This window comes from Barbus barbus (assembly GCF_936440315.1).
Source record: "Barbus barbus genome assembly, chromosome: 6".
In the NCBI taxonomy this organism is placed as follows: domain Eukaryota; kingdom Metazoa; phylum Chordata; class Actinopteri; order Cypriniformes; family Cyprinidae; genus Barbus; species Barbus barbus.
In genome coordinates this window covers 4,234,009-4,255,481 of record NC_136734.1, presented here as the reverse complement: position 1 = coordinate 4,255,481, position 21,473 = coordinate 4,234,009, and the positions used below count along the sequence as shown (strand labels likewise).

At 36.0% G+C, this 21,473-nt stretch overlaps 1 protein-coding gene across 2 annotated transcripts in view; it reads left to right on the top strand.

Annotated features, from left to right (window-relative positions):
* Positions 1–1,781: 1,781 nt before the first annotated feature.
* The window catches only part of LOC306871983 (discoidin domain-containing receptor 2-like), a 34,027-nt gene continuing 14,335 nt past the window's right edge, over positions 1,782–21,473 (top strand). Inside the window, exons 1-8 of one of the 2 annotated variants that reach the window (XM_079420289.1) lie at positions 1,793–1,913; positions 3,709–3,853; positions 15,707–15,807; positions 15,909–16,011; positions 16,122–16,350; positions 16,876–17,023; positions 18,965–19,070; positions 20,777–20,963. In XM_079420289.1, coding sequence (XP_079276415.1) covers positions 15,747–15,807; positions 15,909–16,011; positions 16,122–16,350; positions 16,876–17,023; positions 18,965–19,070; positions 20,777–20,963 — 834 coding nt within the window. In that variant the 5' untranslated portion in view covers positions 1,793–1,913; positions 3,709–3,853; positions 15,707–15,746. Of the gene's footprint in view, positions 1,914–3,708; positions 3,854–15,706; positions 15,808–15,908; positions 16,012–16,121; positions 16,351–16,875; positions 17,024–18,964; positions 19,071–20,776; positions 20,964–21,473 lie in introns of both variants that reach the window. The other variant, XM_079420288.1, reaches the window with a different exon arrangement.

Here is a 21,473-nt window from a genome sequence, read left to right as displayed (position 1 = left end):
AACTCAACACACAGCCATTAATGTCTAAACCGCTGGCCACAAAAGTGAGTACACCCCTAAGTGAAAATGCCCAAATTGGGCCTAATTAACCATTTTCTCTCCCCGGTGTCATGTGACTTGTTAGTGTTACAAGGTCTCAGATGTGAATGGGGAGCAGGTGTGTTAAATTTGGTGCTATCACTCTCACTCTAATACTGGTCACTGGAAGTTCAACATGGCACCTCATGGCAAACAACTCTTTGAGGATCTGAAAAAAAAGAATTGTTGCTCTTCAGAAAGATGGCATAGGCTATAAGAAGATTACCAAGACCCTGAAACTGAGCTGCAGCACGGTGGCCAAGACCATACAGCGGTTTAACAGGACAGGTTCCACTCAGAACAGGCCTCGCCATGGTCGACCAAAGAAGTTGAGTGCACGTTCTCAGCGTCATATCCAGAGGTTTTGTTTGGGAAATAGATGTATGAGTGCTGCCAGCACTGCTGCAGAGGTTGAAGGGGTGGGGGTGGGGGGGGGGGGGTCAGCCTGTCAGAGCTCAGACCATACGCCGCACACTCCATCAAATTGGTCTGCATGACTGTCGTCCCAAAAGGAAGCCTCTTCTAAAGATGATGCACAAGAAAGCCCGCAAACAGTTTGCTGAAGACAAGCAGACTAAGGACATGGATTACTGGAACCATGTCCTGTGGTCTGATGAGACCAAGATAAACTTATTTGGTTCAGATGGTGTCAAGCGTGTGTGGCGGCAACCAGGTGAGGAGTACAAAGACAAGTGTGTCTTGCCTACAGTCATGCATGGTGGTGGGAGTGTCATGGTCTGGGGCTGCAGTTCATTGAGGGAACCATGAATGCCAAAATGTACTGTGACATACTGAAGCAGAGACTGGGCCGCAGGGCAGTATTCCAACATGATAACGACCCCAAACACACCTCCAAGACGACCATTGCCTTGCTAAAGAAGCTGAAGGTAAAGGTGATGGACTGGCCAAGCATGTCTCCAGACCTAAATCCTATTGAGCATCTGTGGGGCATCCTCAAACGGAAGGTGGAGGAGCATAAGGTCTCTAACATCCAGCAGCTCCGTGATGTCGTCATGGAGGAGTGGAAGAGGACTCCAGTGGCAACCTGTGAAGCTCTGGTGAACTCAATACCCAAGAGGGTTAAGGCAGTGCTGGAAAATAATGGTGGCCATACAAAGTATTGACACTTTGGGCCCAATTTGGACATTTTCACTTAGGGGTGTACTCACTTTTGTGGCCAGTGGTTTAGACATTAATGGCTGTGTGTTGAGTTATTTTGAGGGGACAGCAAATTTACACTGTTATACAAGCTGTACACTCACTACTTTATATTGTAGCAAAGTGTCATTTCTTCAGTGTTGTCACATGAAAAGACATAATAAAATATTTATTAAAATGTGAGGGGTGTACTCACTTCTGTGATATACTGTATATATTTCATAATGCTTAATTCATGCCACAAATTGATGTTACTAGTTTATCTTTAAAGAGAACATCTTTGGCTTGTCAGTTTATTCATAATATAATATAATACATTTATATAAATATATTTATATTTTTAAATGTGTTTAAAATCAATTTTATTTATTTTATTTGTTAAATAAATCTTATTTATTTATAAATAATATAAATGCAATAATATATTTCATATTTTCAAATATATATTTCTATTCTAAGTGTAGCTGTTCCTTGAGTTACATCCATTGCTCTCAAGCGACCGGAAGAGGGATGTGATGTAAAAAATAACACTGGACCGTTTTTTTTCTTCTTCTTCTTCTTCTTTTGCAGCAGATCTTCCGATGCATTGTAACAGTGTTGAACATAGACTCTTGAACACATCTGTAATGGCGCGTTGACTCTCGGATGTGACTTCGGTGGGATAAACGATCGAACAGGTATTTAATCAGTTTGAAGCGAAAGATAGTGAAGTTTCTGAAGACAAACTGAAGTTGTTGAAGTCTTTGTTGCGATTGAGAAACACTCTTGCGTTTCGACAGATCAGATGTGTGCTGCTGTTGAGCTCGAGGTGATTCACAGATGTTTGAAACTTTGTTTTGTCAACTTTGGACGCTTTAGTTAGACATCACAGGTTTATTAACTTATTTACAGGCGATTGTTTGAAAAAGTTTGAATAGGCTACGCTGACAATATAATTTAAATAGTGCTTTTTTTGTTTGATGGGGATATATCGATAGAATGGTGTCTGTAATTTCACTTTATTGTCTTGAGGAGTTTGTTTCTTTCTGTCTGTTAAAGATGCTGCTTTGTGATTTTATTTCTCTCTTGTCATCAGCTTTATAAATCAGGCCGCAGTGCGCATGTCCTACTTTTACCTACAAGAACTGATTAATGTTACCTTTACTACCGCTAAAAAAATGCTAAATGTTTTATATTATGAATTCTGCACGAATGATGTCCGATTCAATGAATCTTTTTCTGAGTCACTAACCGGTCTGAACGATTCGTTCGCGACTCTGAATCAATCTGAGCGTTTATCCAGTCAGCAATTCTCATGGCCTGCATACTATCCATACTATCTGCCCTAAATAGTATTGAAAATGACTACTATCACATATAATTTAGGATAGATAGTATGCACATTGACAATTTAATGACTAAATTGGGAAACCGTCTATTTCGAATCTGTTAATTCGGATCATTGTGAGTCGGATAACTAATTGAACTGAGAATCGAATCTTTCGGACATGATTCATAATTCCTAATTTCTGATAGATTGAGTTTGAGTTTGATTTGAGTGTGCTATTTTACTGATGGGGTGAAGATGAGTTATACAGTTTTACGCCTTGCATACTAAGAATTGGTTTTAATAGATTTTTCTCAAAACATAATGAAAATATGGAAAGTAGAGAAATTAATTTTAGTAGTCAGACCACTTGATGATAGGTCATGTCGCATTCAGGCAAGAGACAACTATTTAAGAATGAAGTTAGATTTCAACTAGAAGGCTGAACTGTGTTCTCAGGACTAAGGCTTTTTTTCTTAAAGGAACACTCCACTTTTTTTGGAAATAGGCTCATTTTACACCTCCCCTAGAGATAAACAGTTGAGTTTTACTGTTTTTGAATCCATTCAGCCGATCTCTGGGTCTGGCGGTAGCACTTTTAGCTTAGCCTAGCATAGATCATTGAATCAGATTAGATCATTAGCATTTGGTCATCAAAAATGACTAAAGAGTTTAGATAATTTTCCTATTTAAAACGTGAATCTTCTGTGGTTACATCGTGCACTAAGACCGACGGAAAATGAAAAGTTGCGATTTTCTAGGCGGATATGGCTAGGAACTATACTCTCATTCCAGCGTAATAATCAAGGAAATGTGCTGCCGTACCGTGGGTGCAACAGGCCCAGTGATATTACGCAGCGCCTGAAAGTAGTCCCCAGCTAGGTAACTAGTTATGATATAGCCGGGGACTACTTTCAGGCACTGCGTAATATCATTGCGCCTGCTGCACCCACGATACGGCAGCAAATTTCCTTTTGAATCAATCAAACGGAATCAAAATTTTAGTATGCTATGGAGCAAAGATTCATAAAAGCCCTTATACTCACTTCTTCTGTAGATAAAGCTGGATCACGAATGATTTGCGTGAACATAGATGCATTTATGTAGATCGGGGATCAGCGCATTCACTTCAGAGCGAAAGTAACGTTAATCCTCTGCATCTTCAGCGGCTCAGATGTCAGGAGTAACTGATGACTGCTATATTCATTATTACATCCAACAACTAAACACTTCAGTTGCTTAATCGGAGACATCTTGTCCTCCCCTGCACCGGAGGCGGACAGCTCTCATTTCACTCAGGGCGGGTCTAAGGTAAGACGGCCTTGTCAATCAACTCTCGTGGGAGCGGTCTGTGCAGAACTACGTCATTCTGACAGGACTCTCAGAACAGCCTGATTTGAGAAAAGGGGATTTTAAAACAGGGATTTAAAAAAAACACTGGGTGGATTTTTATCAATATAGGATGGATGTGTACACACACTTCCAACACACATTTATGTTCAAACAACTTGTAAAGGGAATTTTGCATCCGATGACCCCTTTAAGAATTAAAGAAAGTTCACCCAAAAATGTAAATTTGCTGAAAATGTACTCGCCCTCAAGCCATTCAATATCTAGATGAGCTTGTTTCTTTATTGGAACAGATTTGGAGAAATTTAGCATTACATCACTTTGAACTCTCATTCTGACGGCACCCATTCATTGTAGAGGATCCACTGGTGAGCATGTGATAATGCTAAATGTCTCCAAATCTGTTCTGATGACGAAACAAACGTACCTACATCTTGGATGGCCTGGGGATGAATAAATTTTCAGCAAGTTATATTTAGGGTAAACTTTAAATGGAGTGTATTAGAAGTAATCACCAAAGACTTGCAAAATCTTCTTGAATCATTATTGATTATTAAGAATTGGTGAAAAATGAAAGATCTTTGAAATTCATCAAATTCACCTGTTTCATGTGAGATGACAGGTTAGTGATATTTAATAAATCATAAAGCATTTGTAGATGAGAATCTGAGGCATTTGAGTTTAATCTTCATAAAGCCAGTTATAACAGCGATTTCCTCTGTGCTTTTTATTAAGTGTGCTGTTTTTCTTTCTCCTGTGATGCAAGAAAGTATCGTATGCCAGAGCAGAGGTCAGATGTTGCCTAACAAATGAAAAATGCCTTGAGTGTAAATTCTCATAAATTTTCTCAGCTCTCGTTTCTGTCTGTGTCTGATTATCAGGCTCTCTGTTCAACATTTATCTCTGAAAGTTACTGCAGACCGTAAACGCTTGACAGAATCGGCAACAGTCCGATTGCCGAAGCCATTTTGAGGTCAATGAAGAAATGTTTTCGGGTTAAGTCATAACGGGAATGAAAGAGGTGATGTGTTTGTTATAGAGGCAATATGAATTTAAAGAAAGAGGTTGAGTGATATTTACTGTAAGTATCACAGATGATGAACAAAAAATGTTTCTTGAGCAGCAAATCAGCATATTAAAATGATTTCTGAAGGATCATGTGACACTGACTGGAGTAATGATGCTGCAAATTCAGCTTTGCTATCTCAAGAAGAAATTGCATTTTGACATTCAAATAGAAAACAGTAATTTTAAATTGCAATTAGGGGTGTGCGATATGACGATTTTTGATCGTGGACGATAAAAATGTCTCCACGATCTGCTTTTTAATAAATATCGTAGTATCGCGCACATTGTCAAATACAGTTCTGGCGCCGCCGTCTCTATATACTGTACAACACGACATTCAGCAGTAGAGTTACTCTGACAGGACACTGCACTTATTCGCGATCGCAAAAGTACATTATTTGCATACAAGCATTGCTGGTTAAATGTTTAATTCGCGCGCTGGTCTGACGTGCGCTTGTTCTGAGCGCATACACCTGAAGCACGCGCACTAAAACGCCTGTCTAACAGCGCCTGATTACTCAACTAAGTTATATTTTGCGCTAATACTGTCAAAACACACAAGGTTTACATACAGACTGAGTTGGTTATCTCTAAAATGAAAGTAAATAGTTAAGAGAGAAACGGATGCCTGCCTGTACTGTATATTAGATGCGTGCAGCTCTTAAAGGGACAGGACACTAAACATGCTGTCGACTGTCATTAAAGGGATAGTTCACCCTAAAATTTAATTTCTGTCATTATTTACTCAGTGGAAAACCAAACAGTTGCTGGTCCACATTGACTTTGATAGTAGGAAAGAAAAATCCTATGGAAGTCACTGAGGACCAGCAGCTGTTTGGTTTTCCACCTTCTTCAAAATAGCATTTATGTTCAGCACAAGAAAGAAACTCATTCCGGTTTAAAACAACTTTTGAGTAAATGATGATATAAAAATACAACATTATGACAGAATTGACAGACAGATGACAGAATATTAATTTGTGGGGGAACTATTCATTTAACGTTAACAAAACAACAAAACGCAAAAGAGAAAAATCACTCACTATTCTTGACTGAAAATCTTTAATACAGTTGCTTTAGGAATCAGTCTATGTAGTGTTTTATTTTTATATTTGTTCATTCAATTTCATTGAATGCTCTGCTAAATACACCTTTTGTACCTGGAAATAAAGCACTGTTTGTTTTATTTGTATATTATGTGTATTTGTAATGTGTATCTTTGTTCTTTTTTTTTTAATAAGAAAAATAAAATAATGACAAAGATTTTTTATCTTCGCCCACTTTGGCCTAAATATCTGCCATGCATCTTTGTCTTTCTAGTTTGGCTGTAATGCTCAGACAACTTGTAAAACCAAAATAGTAAAACTAAATTAAAAAAATAGTAAAACTAAATTAAAAAAAACTAAATAACAAAGAATCGTGATAAAAATCGTGAATCGTGATATTTCTATAAAAAATCGTGATATGATATTTTTCCCATATCGCCCACCCCTAATTGCAATAATATTTTACATTATTACTGTATTTATTTTATCAAATAAATGGTGCAATGTTAACTTTTGAGTGGTAGTGTACATAGCACACTAGCTAGTCTAAGTTACTCATTTACAAGCATTAATAGTAGTGATACAATGGAAAAACACTAGTTCTGTATGTAAAAAGTGGGTCACTTCACTCTTTCACATTTAAAGGATTAGTTCACTTTTAAAAAAACTTTTGCTGATAATTTACTCACCCCCATGTCATCCAAGATCTCCATGTCTTTCTTTCTTCAGTCGAAAAGAAATTAAGGTTTTTGATGAAAACATTTCTCCATATAATGGACTTCAATGGGACCCAAACGGTTCAAGGTCAAAATGACAGTTTCAGTGCAGCTTCAAAGGGCTTTAAACGATACCAGACGATGAATAAGGGTCTTATCTAGCGAAACGATCGGTCATTTCAAAAATAAATAAAAAAGTACCGGCGGAAGTACCGAGTCAGTAGGCTTTTTAATATTAAAACACCCAGGATACGCACACGAAATGGACATTTTAAACGATAAACTGACACAAAGACATTTGAATATGTGTATATGGTCCTCCTTTCGCACATTTGTAAACACTGACTCGGTACTTCCGCCTAAGTCAACCGTGACCTTTTCAACGTCATTGCGTATTACGTGACGTCACGAACGTGCATCACAGAACAGAGCAAGGCGAGCATTTGTGCTTATAAAACTTAAACTTTTTTATTTATTTTTGAAATGACCGATCGTTTCGCTAGATAAGACCCTTATTCATCGTCTGGTATCGTTTAAAGCCCTTTGAAGCTGCACTGAAACTGTCATTTGGACCTTGAACCGTTTGGGTCCCATTGAAGTCCATTATATGGAGAAATGTTTTCATCAAAAACCTTAATTTCTTTTCGACTGAAGAAAGAAAGACATGGAGATCTTGGATGACATGGGGGTGAGTAAATTATCAGCAAAAGTTGTTTTAAAAGTGAACTAATAATCCTTTAAATGTGAGAAACTGTGCTGCTGATTCTTTGCTATTGTTGCAAGTTACTTTCATATAACAAAAGAACATAAATGCAAGGCAGCTATTGTATTTTATATTTTATTTAATTTAATTTTTTTAGAAAATTTTATTCAAACAATTTGAGATTTCTGATTTTTAATTGCAGACTTGTATTTACTTTACAGACTGTTTTTTTTTTTTTTTTTTTGTGCATTTGACCGACAGTTTTATCCAAAACAACTTGCATTGCATTCATATTATACATTTATCAGTTCATACATTCAGAAAGAAACACATAAACAGGAAACTATACAGTCTATATATGCTTGTTTTCTTCTTTCCTATGGTTTCTTTCCATGCTCAAAAATAAAGATCTCTGCATGAACCCTTGAATAGATTAAAGGCTTTAAGTTTTCTTCAACTGGAGTTGTGGCCACAGTAAGTTTGTCCTTGAGGCAACAAAGCATTTGGTTTTGGATACATTGAGACTTCTCAGTTTTTACTATCCTGTTTTATTCCCCCTGTGTGATGTGTTTGAAGTACACTTGAGGTCTATCTAACCTGACTAACTGGCTGTTGAATGAGATTATTAACAACATTAATGTCGGTTCTGGCTATGGTCTTGTGCAGTCTCTCGCTCTATCTCTCTGGTGAGCTGCCAGCGACTCGCTCTTAGTTTTGCTCTGCACATTGTTTATTGTGTTGCATAATTTGAGATGTTTGGCAGTAAGACTCGGCAGAGGCCATTGTACTACAGTTAACATCAGGATGTAGGAATGTGAGTGTGATGCATGCGTTTGTGTGCGAAACATGTCGTGCAGATGAGAGTGAACAGAACGGATTCACATTTCTCTCAGTCCTTCAATTCTAGCTCAGTAGGGCAAACACGTTCCTGCATGCTTGCAGAGGTTTGCATGTTTTGTTAGTATGCATGCATGCGTGTACTTGCTGGTTGTAAGAGCCTGGAATTTGGGTAGGTTAAGCGATGTGACTTTCTTTCATGAAACAGATTGTTCATTGTTTGTAGCACAAAGGAACAGCATAAGCGCAACATAATGCACTGTAAAAAAAATATGCTTAAAAGTTGTAAATATAACAAAGATTATTGTTTTTTATTTGTCATTGGTCTTTTTACTTCTAAATTTCATATTTATTTAACTTACACTGCTTTTTTTGTTATCTGTGAAATATATTAGCAATGCGTTCATTTTGTCAGTGTAGTATGATTTACTGTATATACACTGAAATAAAAATTGGTGTAGAATTTACTTTGAAACTATTTTCTCTCAGAAACTGTAAGTAAATTTCACAAATACTTGCAAAGAAATGGCAAGTAACACACTGATTTGAAATTTCGAAGTAGAATGACAATAAAATTTTACTGTAAAATGTACTCTAATAATGCAATCATTTGCAGCTTTGAAAAATTATAGTTTTTTTCAGTCAGCTTTAGCCTAATACCGTGTCCTAACTCCATGCGACGCGTCATGCAATAAAAGGTATCTTTTCCATGTTAAAGGGATAGATCACCCAAAAATAAAAAATTGATGTTTATTTGCTTACCCCAAGGGGCGTGCAAGATGTAGTTGACTTTGTTTCTTCAGTAGAACACAAATAAAGATTTTTAACTGAAGCCGTTGCAGTCTGTCAGTCATATAATGGCAGTCAATGGGACTCATGGCTTTGAGAGAAAAAAAAACATACACAGACAAAACCAAATTAAACCCTGCGGCTCGTGACGATACATTGAGGTCTAAAGACACGAAACGATCGGTCTGTGCAAGAAACTGAACAGTATTTATACCTCTGATTTCCCGCACTCTCCAACTGTCCTGAGCACATTCACACAACAGCCGGTGCATGACGCGTCGTCGTCTTCTTCTTGCTTTATGGCGGATCGCAGACTTGTAAGTGCATTACCGCCACCTATCTCTCAATGTTTGATCTCCGAATCAAAACAGTTAATGCAAATACCGCCACCTATCTCTCAAATGGACCATTGACACTATCTATAATCTCAATTAGGAGTGTCAGTGGTCCATTTGAGCGATAGGTGGCGGTATTTGCATTAACTGTTTTGATTCGGAGATTGTGTACTCTTTCAGAAGATGTGTAATAGCACCTCCTACCGCTTAACAGTGAAATCATGGAAAGGCAGAAAATTTTGTCAATGAAGGGCAAAGAGTTACTATTACACTTCAAATTAATGGTTGTGTTTAGTAGTATATTACTTTTTGATATAGTATTAAAATTGGCTTGGGGAATTGTTTTAGTATAGTAACAACTCAATAATAAATTATGTAAATTGTATGGTATTTATGCATCATGCTTGTTTTGTCATACTTCCTTTAATTTATTCTGAATTTAAAGAAAATGGACTGTATTGCACGTTGTTGTTTTTTTTTAAGATACTCCCTGTTAGCAAAAAGTCTGTTTGCGCTGTTAATGTTTTGTTGCTTTGCTGTGTTTCCCAGTCAGTCACATGAGGCCCCTTAGAAAGATGAGCAAGAAGGCTGGAATCCCGGCACTGGACAGGCCTTTACATGAGCCAAACATTACATAAACCATCTGCAACCTCCATCCTCCTCTTCCTTTAGTACGCACGTTATATCTGCAGCCCCCTTTCATGCAATAGCTGTAAAATATCACACAATACTCTTTGAAAATTTTTAATTTGTCTGTTTGATCGTGTGCATGCATGTGTTTTTGTTCATCGTAACAAGTGTATTATGTAATGGCTCATGGGCTATTCTCATCAACACACCGAGAACACGCTGTATGATAAACATATGAGCCAAGCAAATCATGATTGTGTTTATGATCAAAAACTGTTTCTGATGATACACTACCGTTCAAACGTTTAGAGGCGTTTAAGATTTTTTAAATGTTTTTGAAAAAAGTCTCTTCAAGACATTTGACACATTTATTTGATACAGTAAAATCAAAAAAATTGTGAAATATTATTATAATTTCAAATAAGTGTTTTCCATTTCAATATATTTTAAAATAAAATGTATTCCTGTGATGCAAAGCTGAATTTTTAGCAGCCATTGTACCAGTCTATTCAGTGTCAAATTATCCTTCAAATAATTCTAATATGCTGATTTGTTGCTCAAGAAATATCTCTGATTATTGTCAATGTTTAAAACTGCTAAAAAAATTGGTAGAAACCGTAATAAATTTTAATATAATTTTTTATACTTAGAAGGCCTTTATTTGAAAATTGAAATTGAAACATTTATTACATTATAAATGCCATTACTGTAATTTTTGGTAAATTGAATGCATCCTTGCTGAATAAAAGTATCAAAAACAGTATTTTACTGACACCAATCTTTTGAATGGTAGTGTGTCATATACACATTTTAAACCAGATTTAATACATCCCCCCGGTTTCACAGACAAGACTTAAGCCTATTCCTAGACTAAAATGTAAATCTGAGCTGTTTCAACTGAAATAAACTTACACTGACTGATCTTAAAACATGCCAGTGCCTTTGTTTTGTCTCAAGATGCACACCAGTAATGCTTTTTTCTAAAGCATGTTTATAAAAATGACTTAAATGTCCTAACTGAACTATGGCCTAATCCTGGTTTAGGCTAATCCCTGTCTATGAAACCGGGCCTATATTATTTAAATTACTGCTCTTTTGCAGTCATTTAAAAAATCTTTGAGACATTTTAGGTGATTACTTTTTTATTTTGATATAGTTAAAAAAAAGTCATTTTAGTTTGGGGACCAATTCTCAGTAATAACTAACCATTAGCTGCGACTTTTGCCACAATAAACTCCTAATTTGCTGCTTATTAATAGATAGTAAGATATGTGTTAAATTTAGTTATTGGGTAGGTTTAAGGAATCTAAAATATGGTCATGCAGAATAAGGCAGCCAGTATGCTAATAAGCCACTAGTTAATAGTAAGAATTGGTCCCTAAACTGAAGTGTTACCAAAAAGTTCATCCTCAAGTCTCTGTGATATTCTGATCTCAAGATATAACTCGAAGAGTTTGACCGCTCCAAAAAGTTACAACACAAGCTGAATGATTCATGAAGTATCATTCATGTCTGTAGCACAAATAATCGATATAATCAGCCATGATCACTTGTCTGTAATGTTGTTTCATAACGGCCAAACTCACTGAACTTGTGATGGTTGTAAGTAATGGCTGCTGATGTGGTTTGTGTGTAATTGTCTCTGGGGTAATGGCAGGGGTGTGATGCACTCATGAAATCAGACACATTCCTGCGGTCTGAGGTTTGGGGAGCGAGAGAGACCCTCCACTTAATCGCACTGCACTCAACACACTCTCAAACATGTCTGTCCTAACAACAACACTAACATTTATCTCAGTCTTTCCAGCGCTGATACGCACTGCTATGGAGGAGAGCAGTGAAGTTTGGCTCAGGCTGGAAGACAAAATACATAAATATTGTCCATCACAGAACACCCTAATAGCCACCAGGAACATCCTAGAAATCACCTCGAACACCCAGAGGAATCGTCAGTGCTAGGATGCTTTTTAGGGTGTTGCTGTGGTGTTTAGCATGTTTGTATTCAGTTGGTTTCAAAGTCAATCTACCTTGGGAAAAATAGTTTCGGTCTCACTTTAGAATAAGTAACACTTGTTAACTATTAACTATGACTTTTCCCTCAATAAATTCCTAATTTGCTGCTTATTAATAGTTAGTATGGTAGTTGTTAAGTTTAGGGATTTAGAATATACGGAGACCCTTAGAGCTCATGGTGGTGGAAAGATTTCGGGGTGGGTGAAAAAAATTTGGGGTGGGAGGAAAAAATATTTTTCAAATCTTTTGCGTTCTCTCGCAAAACTTTTGCGTCCCCTCTTTTGCGTTCTCTCGCAAAGATGTTTGCTTTGCGAGAGAACGCAAAAGATTTTAAAAATATTTTTTCCTCCCACCCTGAATTTTTTTCACCCACCCCGAAGTCTTTCCACCACCATGAGCTCTAAGGGGCTCCGTAAGAATAAGGTCATGTAGAATAAGGCATTAATATGTGCTTAATTAGCACTAATACATGGCTAATATTCTAGTAATATGCATGCTAATAAGTAACTAATAGATGTATCCGTAAAATAAAATGTTACCCTAGTTTCTGATAAGCATTGCGATAGTGATTTAGATTATGCGTGTTTTTCAGCGTGTTTGCTGTGCTTTGTTTGTTTGTTTGGGTTGCACAATTTGTTAAAAAAAATTGTGACCATAAATTAAAATGACAACAACATTTATTATTATTATTATTATATTTTTATTTATTTATTTATTTTAAAGTGAAATTGTTAAACAATAGTTTATCGTTTTTGCTTACACTGTAAAAAAATTTTTTTTGAAAATTGTGTAAAAAAAATTATTAAAAATTAATATTTTAACATTTTAAGGCAACCAGCTTCAGCAGATTTTTGAGTTTTCTCTAAGTTGAGAATCTCCTACAAAAATAAGTTTAGAGAACTCAAATCTGCAAAAAGATGGTTGTCTTAAAATTTTAAGTTGGCTCAACTTTTTTTTCTTTTTTTTTTAGAGTTTAGTAGCAGAATAATAATAATACTTTATTATTACTACAACAATAACAACAACTATTGTTTGTAATAATAACAATAATACAACTAAATAAAATTGATAAACTTAAAATTTAAGAAAAACAACTATTAATAATAATTATGATTGTTATTGTTATTATTGTTGTTGTTCAAATAATAGTAATTGGGACAACAGCAACAAATAATTGTTGTTGTAATAGCCTAATACTAATTATTATTGTTATCAATCAGTACTAGTATTATGAATAATACTACTACCAAATAAACATATTAAACTATTATTCTGTTTCATTGTAAAAAAAAAAAAAAAAAAACTGAGCATTTAAGACGAATGAGTCAAACTTTATTTAAAGGTCGAATTTTTGCTATTAACAAACCATTAACTAAGACTTTTGCCTCAATAAACTTCTAATTTGTTGCTTACTAACAGTTAGTAAGGCAGTTGTTAAGTTTTGGTATTGGGTAGGATTAGGGATGTAGAATATGGTCATGTGCAATATGCACTAGAAGTAGCCTACTAATAAACAGCCAATATGGTAACAATAGGCATAATAAGCAACTAGTTAATAGTGAGAATTGGTCCTTATACTAAAGTGTTACTGAAGAATTATATAATAAGGATTTAATTTTACAGTGCAATTTTAAAAATCACAATACTATTCATAAACTAATATTTATAGCTGTATTTGGCAAATATTTGTAATTTGGCAAAAGGGAGGATGGTTGTTGCATGCTATGCTCCCAAATGCATGTTATGCAGTAGGCCATCCGATTTAATAATAGCATTAAATCATTTATAGTGATTTCAGTATTTCATGGATAGCGGTTTATTTTGATGAATCATGCAGCCCTACTTCTGGCCTGAAGTGTCTATGAAATTTTGCTCTGTAGATATGCCTCAAATCACTCACTTCAGCACACATCCACATGTGAATGAATGAATAGAAAAACCCTCTCCTCTCCTGATGTTTGTTCTTTACCATTAATGATGAGGAGCAGGAGATGTGGAAAATGAGTTCTAAAGTTCTGGATGGAAACCTCAGAATAATATGGCTATTTTATAGCTTGTTTGTGAGTAAGAGAGAGAGTCTGGTCTGGTGGTTTAAAAAAAAACACTTTATTAGATGATCGTGTCACAGAGTTTATGTTCAGCAAATCAACTTTTATTTAAAAATCCACAATAATAAGGCATGCATGAGTAATTGCGGGCAATAAAACATTATTCATGTGAAGTTTTATGTGCAGTCCCACATGCAAATAACGGTATGGTACTTTTTACAATTAGAGTTTCAATGATACTGTGTGTTTTATTTGTCGCTGAGTATCCCACCCTGAATGAGGCAGAATTCTCCTTGATTCCCAGCCACATCTGCTCTGGCATAGTTTACATAGTTAGCATAGCAGTGATGCTAATATGACCTGTGGGTTCCCACAGGACTCAGAAACCCCAGAGGATTCTGCAGCTGCGCTGTGCATGAAAGCATCAGGGTGCCGATTTGTCTTGCGTTTACAGTCAGCTCCCTTACAGAGTTTAAAGATGTTTTCTTCAACGGCAGAAATTATGCACCAGATAAAACGCAAGCATGCTTAAAATGCACAGAAAAAAAATTTAATAAAGCAAAAAAAAAAAAAATATATATATATATATATATATATATATATATATATATATATATATATATATATATATATATATATATATACAGGGCCATACAAACATTTGTGCTTGGGAAGATGTTTAAATATTTTTGAAAGAAGACTCTTATTCTCACCAAGGCTCGCATTTATTTGATTTAAAAATACAGTAAAACGGTACAATTGTGAAATATTATTACAATTTAAAATAACCATTTTCCAACTGAATATATTTTAAAATGTAATTTATTCTTGTGATGTAAAGCTGAATTTTCAGCATCATTACTACAGTCTTCAGTGTCACATGATCCTTCAGAAATCAGTCTGATATGCTCAAGAAACATTATTATTATCATTAAAAAAATGTATGTGTGGATTCTTTGATGCATTGTTTTTAAATAGAAATGTTTTGTAACATTATCACCCGGTTTTACAGACAAGGCTTAAGCCTAGCCCCAGACTAAAATGTAATTCTGAGCTCTTTCAACTAAAAGAAACTTGCAATGATTGATCTTAAAATATATCAGTGCCTTTGTTTTGTCTCAAGATGCACACCAGTAATGTTTTTTCCTAAGCGTGTTTATAAAAATGACTTAAATGTCCTAATTGAACTATGGCCTAATCCTGGCTTAGTCTAAACCCTGTCTGTGAAACCAGGCCTATGAGTCTTTTCTGTCACTTTTAACCTATTTAATGCATACATACTGAATAAAATGAGTCATTTCTCAAAAGAAATTCACCAAACTTTTGGATAGTAGTGTATATCCCAAAAATATGAGTCTTGAGGCTTTTGTTTAATGTTTACAGTGTGTTTAATTTTTATTGACAATATAAAAAGAGGACTTGCTTGGGTGTTTTGACATTTAATATGGAAATTAATTCACTATTTACTCTATTTCACTTCTTTAAGATGTGCATCCTAGTTTTAGATTGATCTTGTTCTGAATCTGAACCTATAGTTTTGGTCTACAGTAGGCTCTGATATTGTTCTGTTTCTTTTGGCTGGAAATGAGTAGATGCTACAGTACTGCTATGTTTCTTTCTGTTCCTCAGAGATGTAGTCTGGTCTGTCGGCAGACTCTGAGGTCTCACTATGCTGCTTTATCTGCTGCTGACCATCTCACTAACAAACATCAATGGCCAGATAGACCCAGGTAATGTTTGAGTACATGCAGTCCGACACAAACATATGCATCCATACAGACAGCTCCAAAAACACTTACTTCCTCACCGTGTCCTTCTTCGACATCCTCAGCTCACTGTCGTTATCCTCTCGGTATGGAGGATGGGAGGATCAAAAACGATGACATCACTGCCTCCAGCCAGTGGTACGAAACCACAGGCCCTCAGTATGCAAGGTAACATCACTTAGTAGTTTTGTTTTATTTCATTTTTAATTAGTTTTAGTTATTTTAGTACTTAAACTAAATAAAAATGAGAAATGAGCGTCTGTCTGTTGTGGCATCAGGTTAAACCGTGAGGAGGGCGACGGCGCCTGGTGTCCTGCTGGTCAGCTGCAGCCCTCAGATGTTCAGTATCTTCAGCTTGACCTTCGTCAGCTCATCTTCCTCACTGTGGTCGCTACACAGGGTCGCTACGCACGCAACTCTGGCAATGAGTTTGCACGCAAATACCGTCTGGAGTACAGTCGCGATGGACACCGCTGGATCTCCTGGACAAACCGCTTTGGTAGTGAGGTAGGTAAATGCACAGGAGTGCAAAATTCACATTTACATGTTGTTTGAACTGAAATGCGTGTTGGCAGTGTGTACACAACCACCCTACAATTATAAATATCCACCCAGTGTTTTTAAAAAAAAATCCAGATAAATCATAACCCCTTTTTCAAATCAAGCATTTGCACTAGCGTTTTACTGGTTTGCTGCTTGTCTTATTATCAGTTTTGAAAAGAGTTGTGCATCGTAATTTTTTTTTTTTTTAAACAACAACCATTTTTTTTTAAACTGATGAACTTGATGAGTTCAAAAGAACAGCATTTATTTGAAATAGAAATCCTTTGTAACATAACTTTTGATCAATTTAAAACATCCTTGCAGAAAAGTTTTTTTTGCATGGTTTCTATTTTCATTGTGCAGCATTTTCACTTATACTGTCCATACTGTTTTTATTATGTGGTAACCATTGCATGCTTATCCTGCTGTAACTATGTTCATAATGTAGCATGATCTTGTGCCATTCTGTTTAACTAATGTCTTCTGCAGACTATAATGGGTAATATAAACACCTACGACTCTGTGGTGAGAGACCTCCATCCTCCCATCATCACTCGATTCTTACGTTTGATTCCTGTCACCGATGCCGTACACACTGTGTGTATGAGAGTAGAACTGTTCGGATGCGCCTGGCAGGGTAAGTCATAAGAATTACATAGTTAATATTATGCAAAACAACTAAAGCTAAAACCATAAAACATTTTTTGTTACTTGAAATAAAATAAACTTTAAATGAAAATATAAAAAAGTATTTTATTTTAGCTAGTTGCAAACATTGCTCATTTATTTTCCTTTAGTTTATCTTAATTTGATAAAAATAAGTCAAACTAAAACTGACATAAAAATTATTTAAACTATATAAACACTAAAAATAAAAAAAATACACAAAATTGAACAAATTTGCAAATATATATAAAAAAACTAATTTCAAATAATAATAAAAACTAAAATATTATCTCGATGATACTAAGATAACCCTGTAAACAAACTACAAACACTTCTAGAGGTAGTCGAAAATGCATTTTAATGGATTGCTTTCTTAGTGTAGCTGCTCATATGGTTGAATGCTTTCAAACAGCTACTAAAAATGCCCCTCTCTGCCTTCTGACCTAATTCTTAAACATTACAGGAAGTGCTGTTAAAGCGCACTAGCCAAAGGGATTTAAACATTGCCGGCTGAAATCCTAAATTTGGTTTGAAGGCAAAAGAAATGTGCTCTTACCAGTCCTGATTCTAATACAAACCCACTGTGTTCAGCACAGCTTTGTGGCTATCAGAGCAGAAACTTGCTCTTCTCCGTATGGTTTTATTAGTTGTCTCCTTTTGCGTTCATAATAATTTGCACGAGCTTATTTCACAATATTAGATTGAAAAAAATTGAAAAAGCTCATCATACATACACCCGCTCATACTCGCCTCTAAGAAATGAGGACTGAAGTGATCGAAAGTGGACAGAGGAGACCAATTAAAACAGCAGGTGTAAATGGAAATGTGTCTCCTTGTGATCCGATCGACCAAAACGCATCTTAAAGGGTTAGTTCACCCAAAAAGTTTCTGTATGTGGGAACACTGCAGTTGCATTACTGTCAATGGAGGGACAGAGAGCTCTCAGAATTAATCAAAAATATCTTAATTTGTGTTCCAAGATGAACAAAGGTCTTCCGGGTTTGGAACGACATGAGGGTGAGTAATTAATGACAGAAGTGTCATTTTTGGGTGAGCTACCCCTTTAATATCGGGTGTTAACAGCATCTCAGTTTCACACTTGCATATTGCCAGCAGCCATATCACCCTGTAGCCCAAGACTGGTTGCCCACTGAAGCTAAGCAGGGTTGAGCTGGTCAGTACCTGGATGGGAGACCTCCTGGGAAAACCAGGTGCTGCTGGAAGAGGTGTTAGTGAGGCCAGCAGGGAGTGCTCACCCTGTGGTCTGTGTGGGTCCTTACGCTCACCCTGTGGTCTGTGTGGGTCCTTACGCCCCAGTATAGTGACGGGGACATTATACTGTAAAAAGCACTGTCCTTCAGATGAGATGTTAAACCGTGGTCCTGACTCTCTGTGGTCATTAAAAATCCCAGGATGTCCTTCGAAAAAGTTGGGCCTTTTTCAAAATTTGCATCCTGGCCAAATTTGCCCGTTAGCCTCCTAATCATCCCCATATACTGATTGGCTTCATCACCCTGTCTCCTCTCCACCAGTAAGCTGGTGTGTGGTGGGCGTTCTGGCGCACTATGGCTGCCGTCGCATCATCCAGGTGAATGCTGCACACTGGTGGTGGTTGAGAAGATTCCCCCCTTCTATGTAAAGCGATTTGAGTACCCAGAAAAGCGCTATATAAATGTAACAAATTATTATTATTATATGGGCTACAGACTGAAGCAGATCGTTTTGGCGTCACACATCTGAGCAGCTGTGGCCTGTGTAGATTTGCCCCCTAGTGTCTGATTTGCGGTTTAGTTTCGTTTGACCTCAATTACTCCAGTGCTTTAAACGTGAGCCAAGAAAGTAATTACATTCTAGAGCTAACGCAATATTAAAGTTTGGGACCTCTCTGTTTTCTCGTTCTCCTGCTGTGCAGATGGCCTGACGGCGTACAGCTCTCCAGAGGGCCAGACCATGATGGCTCCTGGCTATCCCATTACACCTCTCAACGACTCCATGTACGACGGGGCCCTGGAACGCAGGTGAGGATCTAATCTAATGCAGAACAAGTCAAAGAATATGCTTTGCTTTTGGGGATGCCCAGATATTCAATTCTATCTGATATTGGTTTTACATACAGCAAAAAAAAAGTGCTAAATATATTGTAAACAGTGAATCTCAGTGAAATATATTAACAATATATTTAATATATTGAAAATATATTTAGTTTCAACCTTTATATACCAAAATTGCCGAATTTGTTCTAAATAAGAAATGCATCCACATAAGTTTAAACGTACAAAATTTGCTCCTGTGAATACCTGCAGTGGCAAAATACTTAAAATAATAATAATTAGGGATGCACGATATTTATCGGACCGATAAATTATCGGCCGATATGAGAGAAAATTACATAATTTTTATTGCTCCGATAAATAAATTAAATCTGATAACTAGATCCAATAAAGTATGCTTGCTGGTAAATCAATCAATCAGTCTGATTCATCTGAGATTCATCTTCTTTCGAGTGCAAGTGATTGCAGCTTTAAACTGCAGTGACTCTCAGCATGTGTTGTGCTCATTACGTCATCATTTGTGAACATGTCTTCGCCGGTCTGGAAGTTTTTCTCGGTGGCAGAGGAGGACAATGCCATTGCTATTTCCAACGCATGTTCAGCAAGGATTCCGAAAGGAGGAAAAAAGGCATCAAGTAGGGTTGTGACAGTGAGGAAATTAAAAAAAAACAATTGTCAACACCTTACCGGTATCACCTTGGTGGACGTCGTTTGAGTCTTCTCTCTTTTCCTCGCTTTCCTTCGGTTTTAAATAGCTTGTAAGCTGTGTGCGCGTTTTATTTTCACTTTCAAATTAGTGGCAATTCGGCGTCAAGCAGTTGTTTGTTTTTAGTTCGCTTGAGTTTTCTCACTTTCCTTTGCTTAAATAGCTTGTAAAAGCACCGTGCGTATTTTATTTTCACTTTTAAATTAACGGCAATTCAGCATCAAACAACAACAACATAGAACATATAGCTAACTTTTATTAACAAAACGAATAAAAATGCATCCTGACAAAAAATGTATCACGATTATATTTCAAAAAAGTATTAAGCTTCACAACTATTGATAATAATAATAATAATAAATGTTTCTTGAGCATCAAATCAGTATGCTAAAATGATTTCTGAAGGATCATGTGACACTGAAGACTGGAGTAATGATGCTGAAAATTCAGCTTTGATCACAGGAATAAATTATATTTTAAAATATTCAAACGTTATTTTGAATTATAATAATATTTCACAATATGACTGTTTTACTGGATTAAATAAATGCAGCCTTGGTAAGTATAAGAGACTTCTTTCAAAAATATATTTAAAATATTATAAATTATATAAGTCTACATTGAAATATCTAGTATTAATCAATACCAATTAAATAATTATAATAAAAAAAAACCTGAATGATTAAAAAAGAAAGTCATACTTGTTTGGAATGATATGAGTAAATGCTGACTGAAGTCTTGGGTAAATATCCCTTTAAACATAGTTTGCTGGTTGTCTTTTTCTTCGCATTGATTCTTTGTCCTCTTTTTTTTTTCCCGACTTGCTGATGTGCGTCAACTTTGGAATTGTGGACTTTTCAGGGTCATTCTGTGGCAGAACAATCAAGATTGTATTTGAGTTCTAGAATGAATGCTAATCACTCCTCGGCCAAAGCTAAGTGCTTCCTGTCTCTCTCTGCTCCCACAGGAAGCTGTCTGGGGGTCTGGGTCAGCTGACGGATGGTGTGATTGGTCAGGATGACTTTGTACAGAGAAGACTGAACCAGTTGTGGCCCGGATATGACTACGTGGGCTGGAGGAACGACAGCTTGGGCCCTGGATATGTGGAGATGGAGTTCCAGTTTGACAGACAACGAAACTTCACCTCTATGAAGGTGAGCGTGAAGCAGTAAAAAAAGTTTGAAAACAATGCAAAACTTGTACTTTTGAAAAGGAGCAGTAATATTGTGAACTATTTTTACAAACCAAAATAACTGTTTTCTATTTGAATATATTTTAAAACAGAATTTATTTCTGTGAACAAAAGCTGAATTTTCAGCATCATTACTCCAGTCTTCAGTGTCACATGATCCTTCACAAATCATTCTAGTATGCTGATTTGCTTCTCAATAAACATTTATTATTATCATTATTAAAAAGGAAACCATGGTTAATTTTTTTTAGGATTTTTTGCAGAATGGAAAGTTCAAAATAGCAGCATTTATGTGACTATATAAAATTTTATAACATTAGAAATGTCTTTACTTTCACTTTACTGTAATTTTCAATTTAATGCATCCTTGCTGAATAAAAATGTTAATTTCTAAAAAAAAAAAAAATATATATATATATATATATATATATATATATATATATATATATATATATATATATATACAGTATAT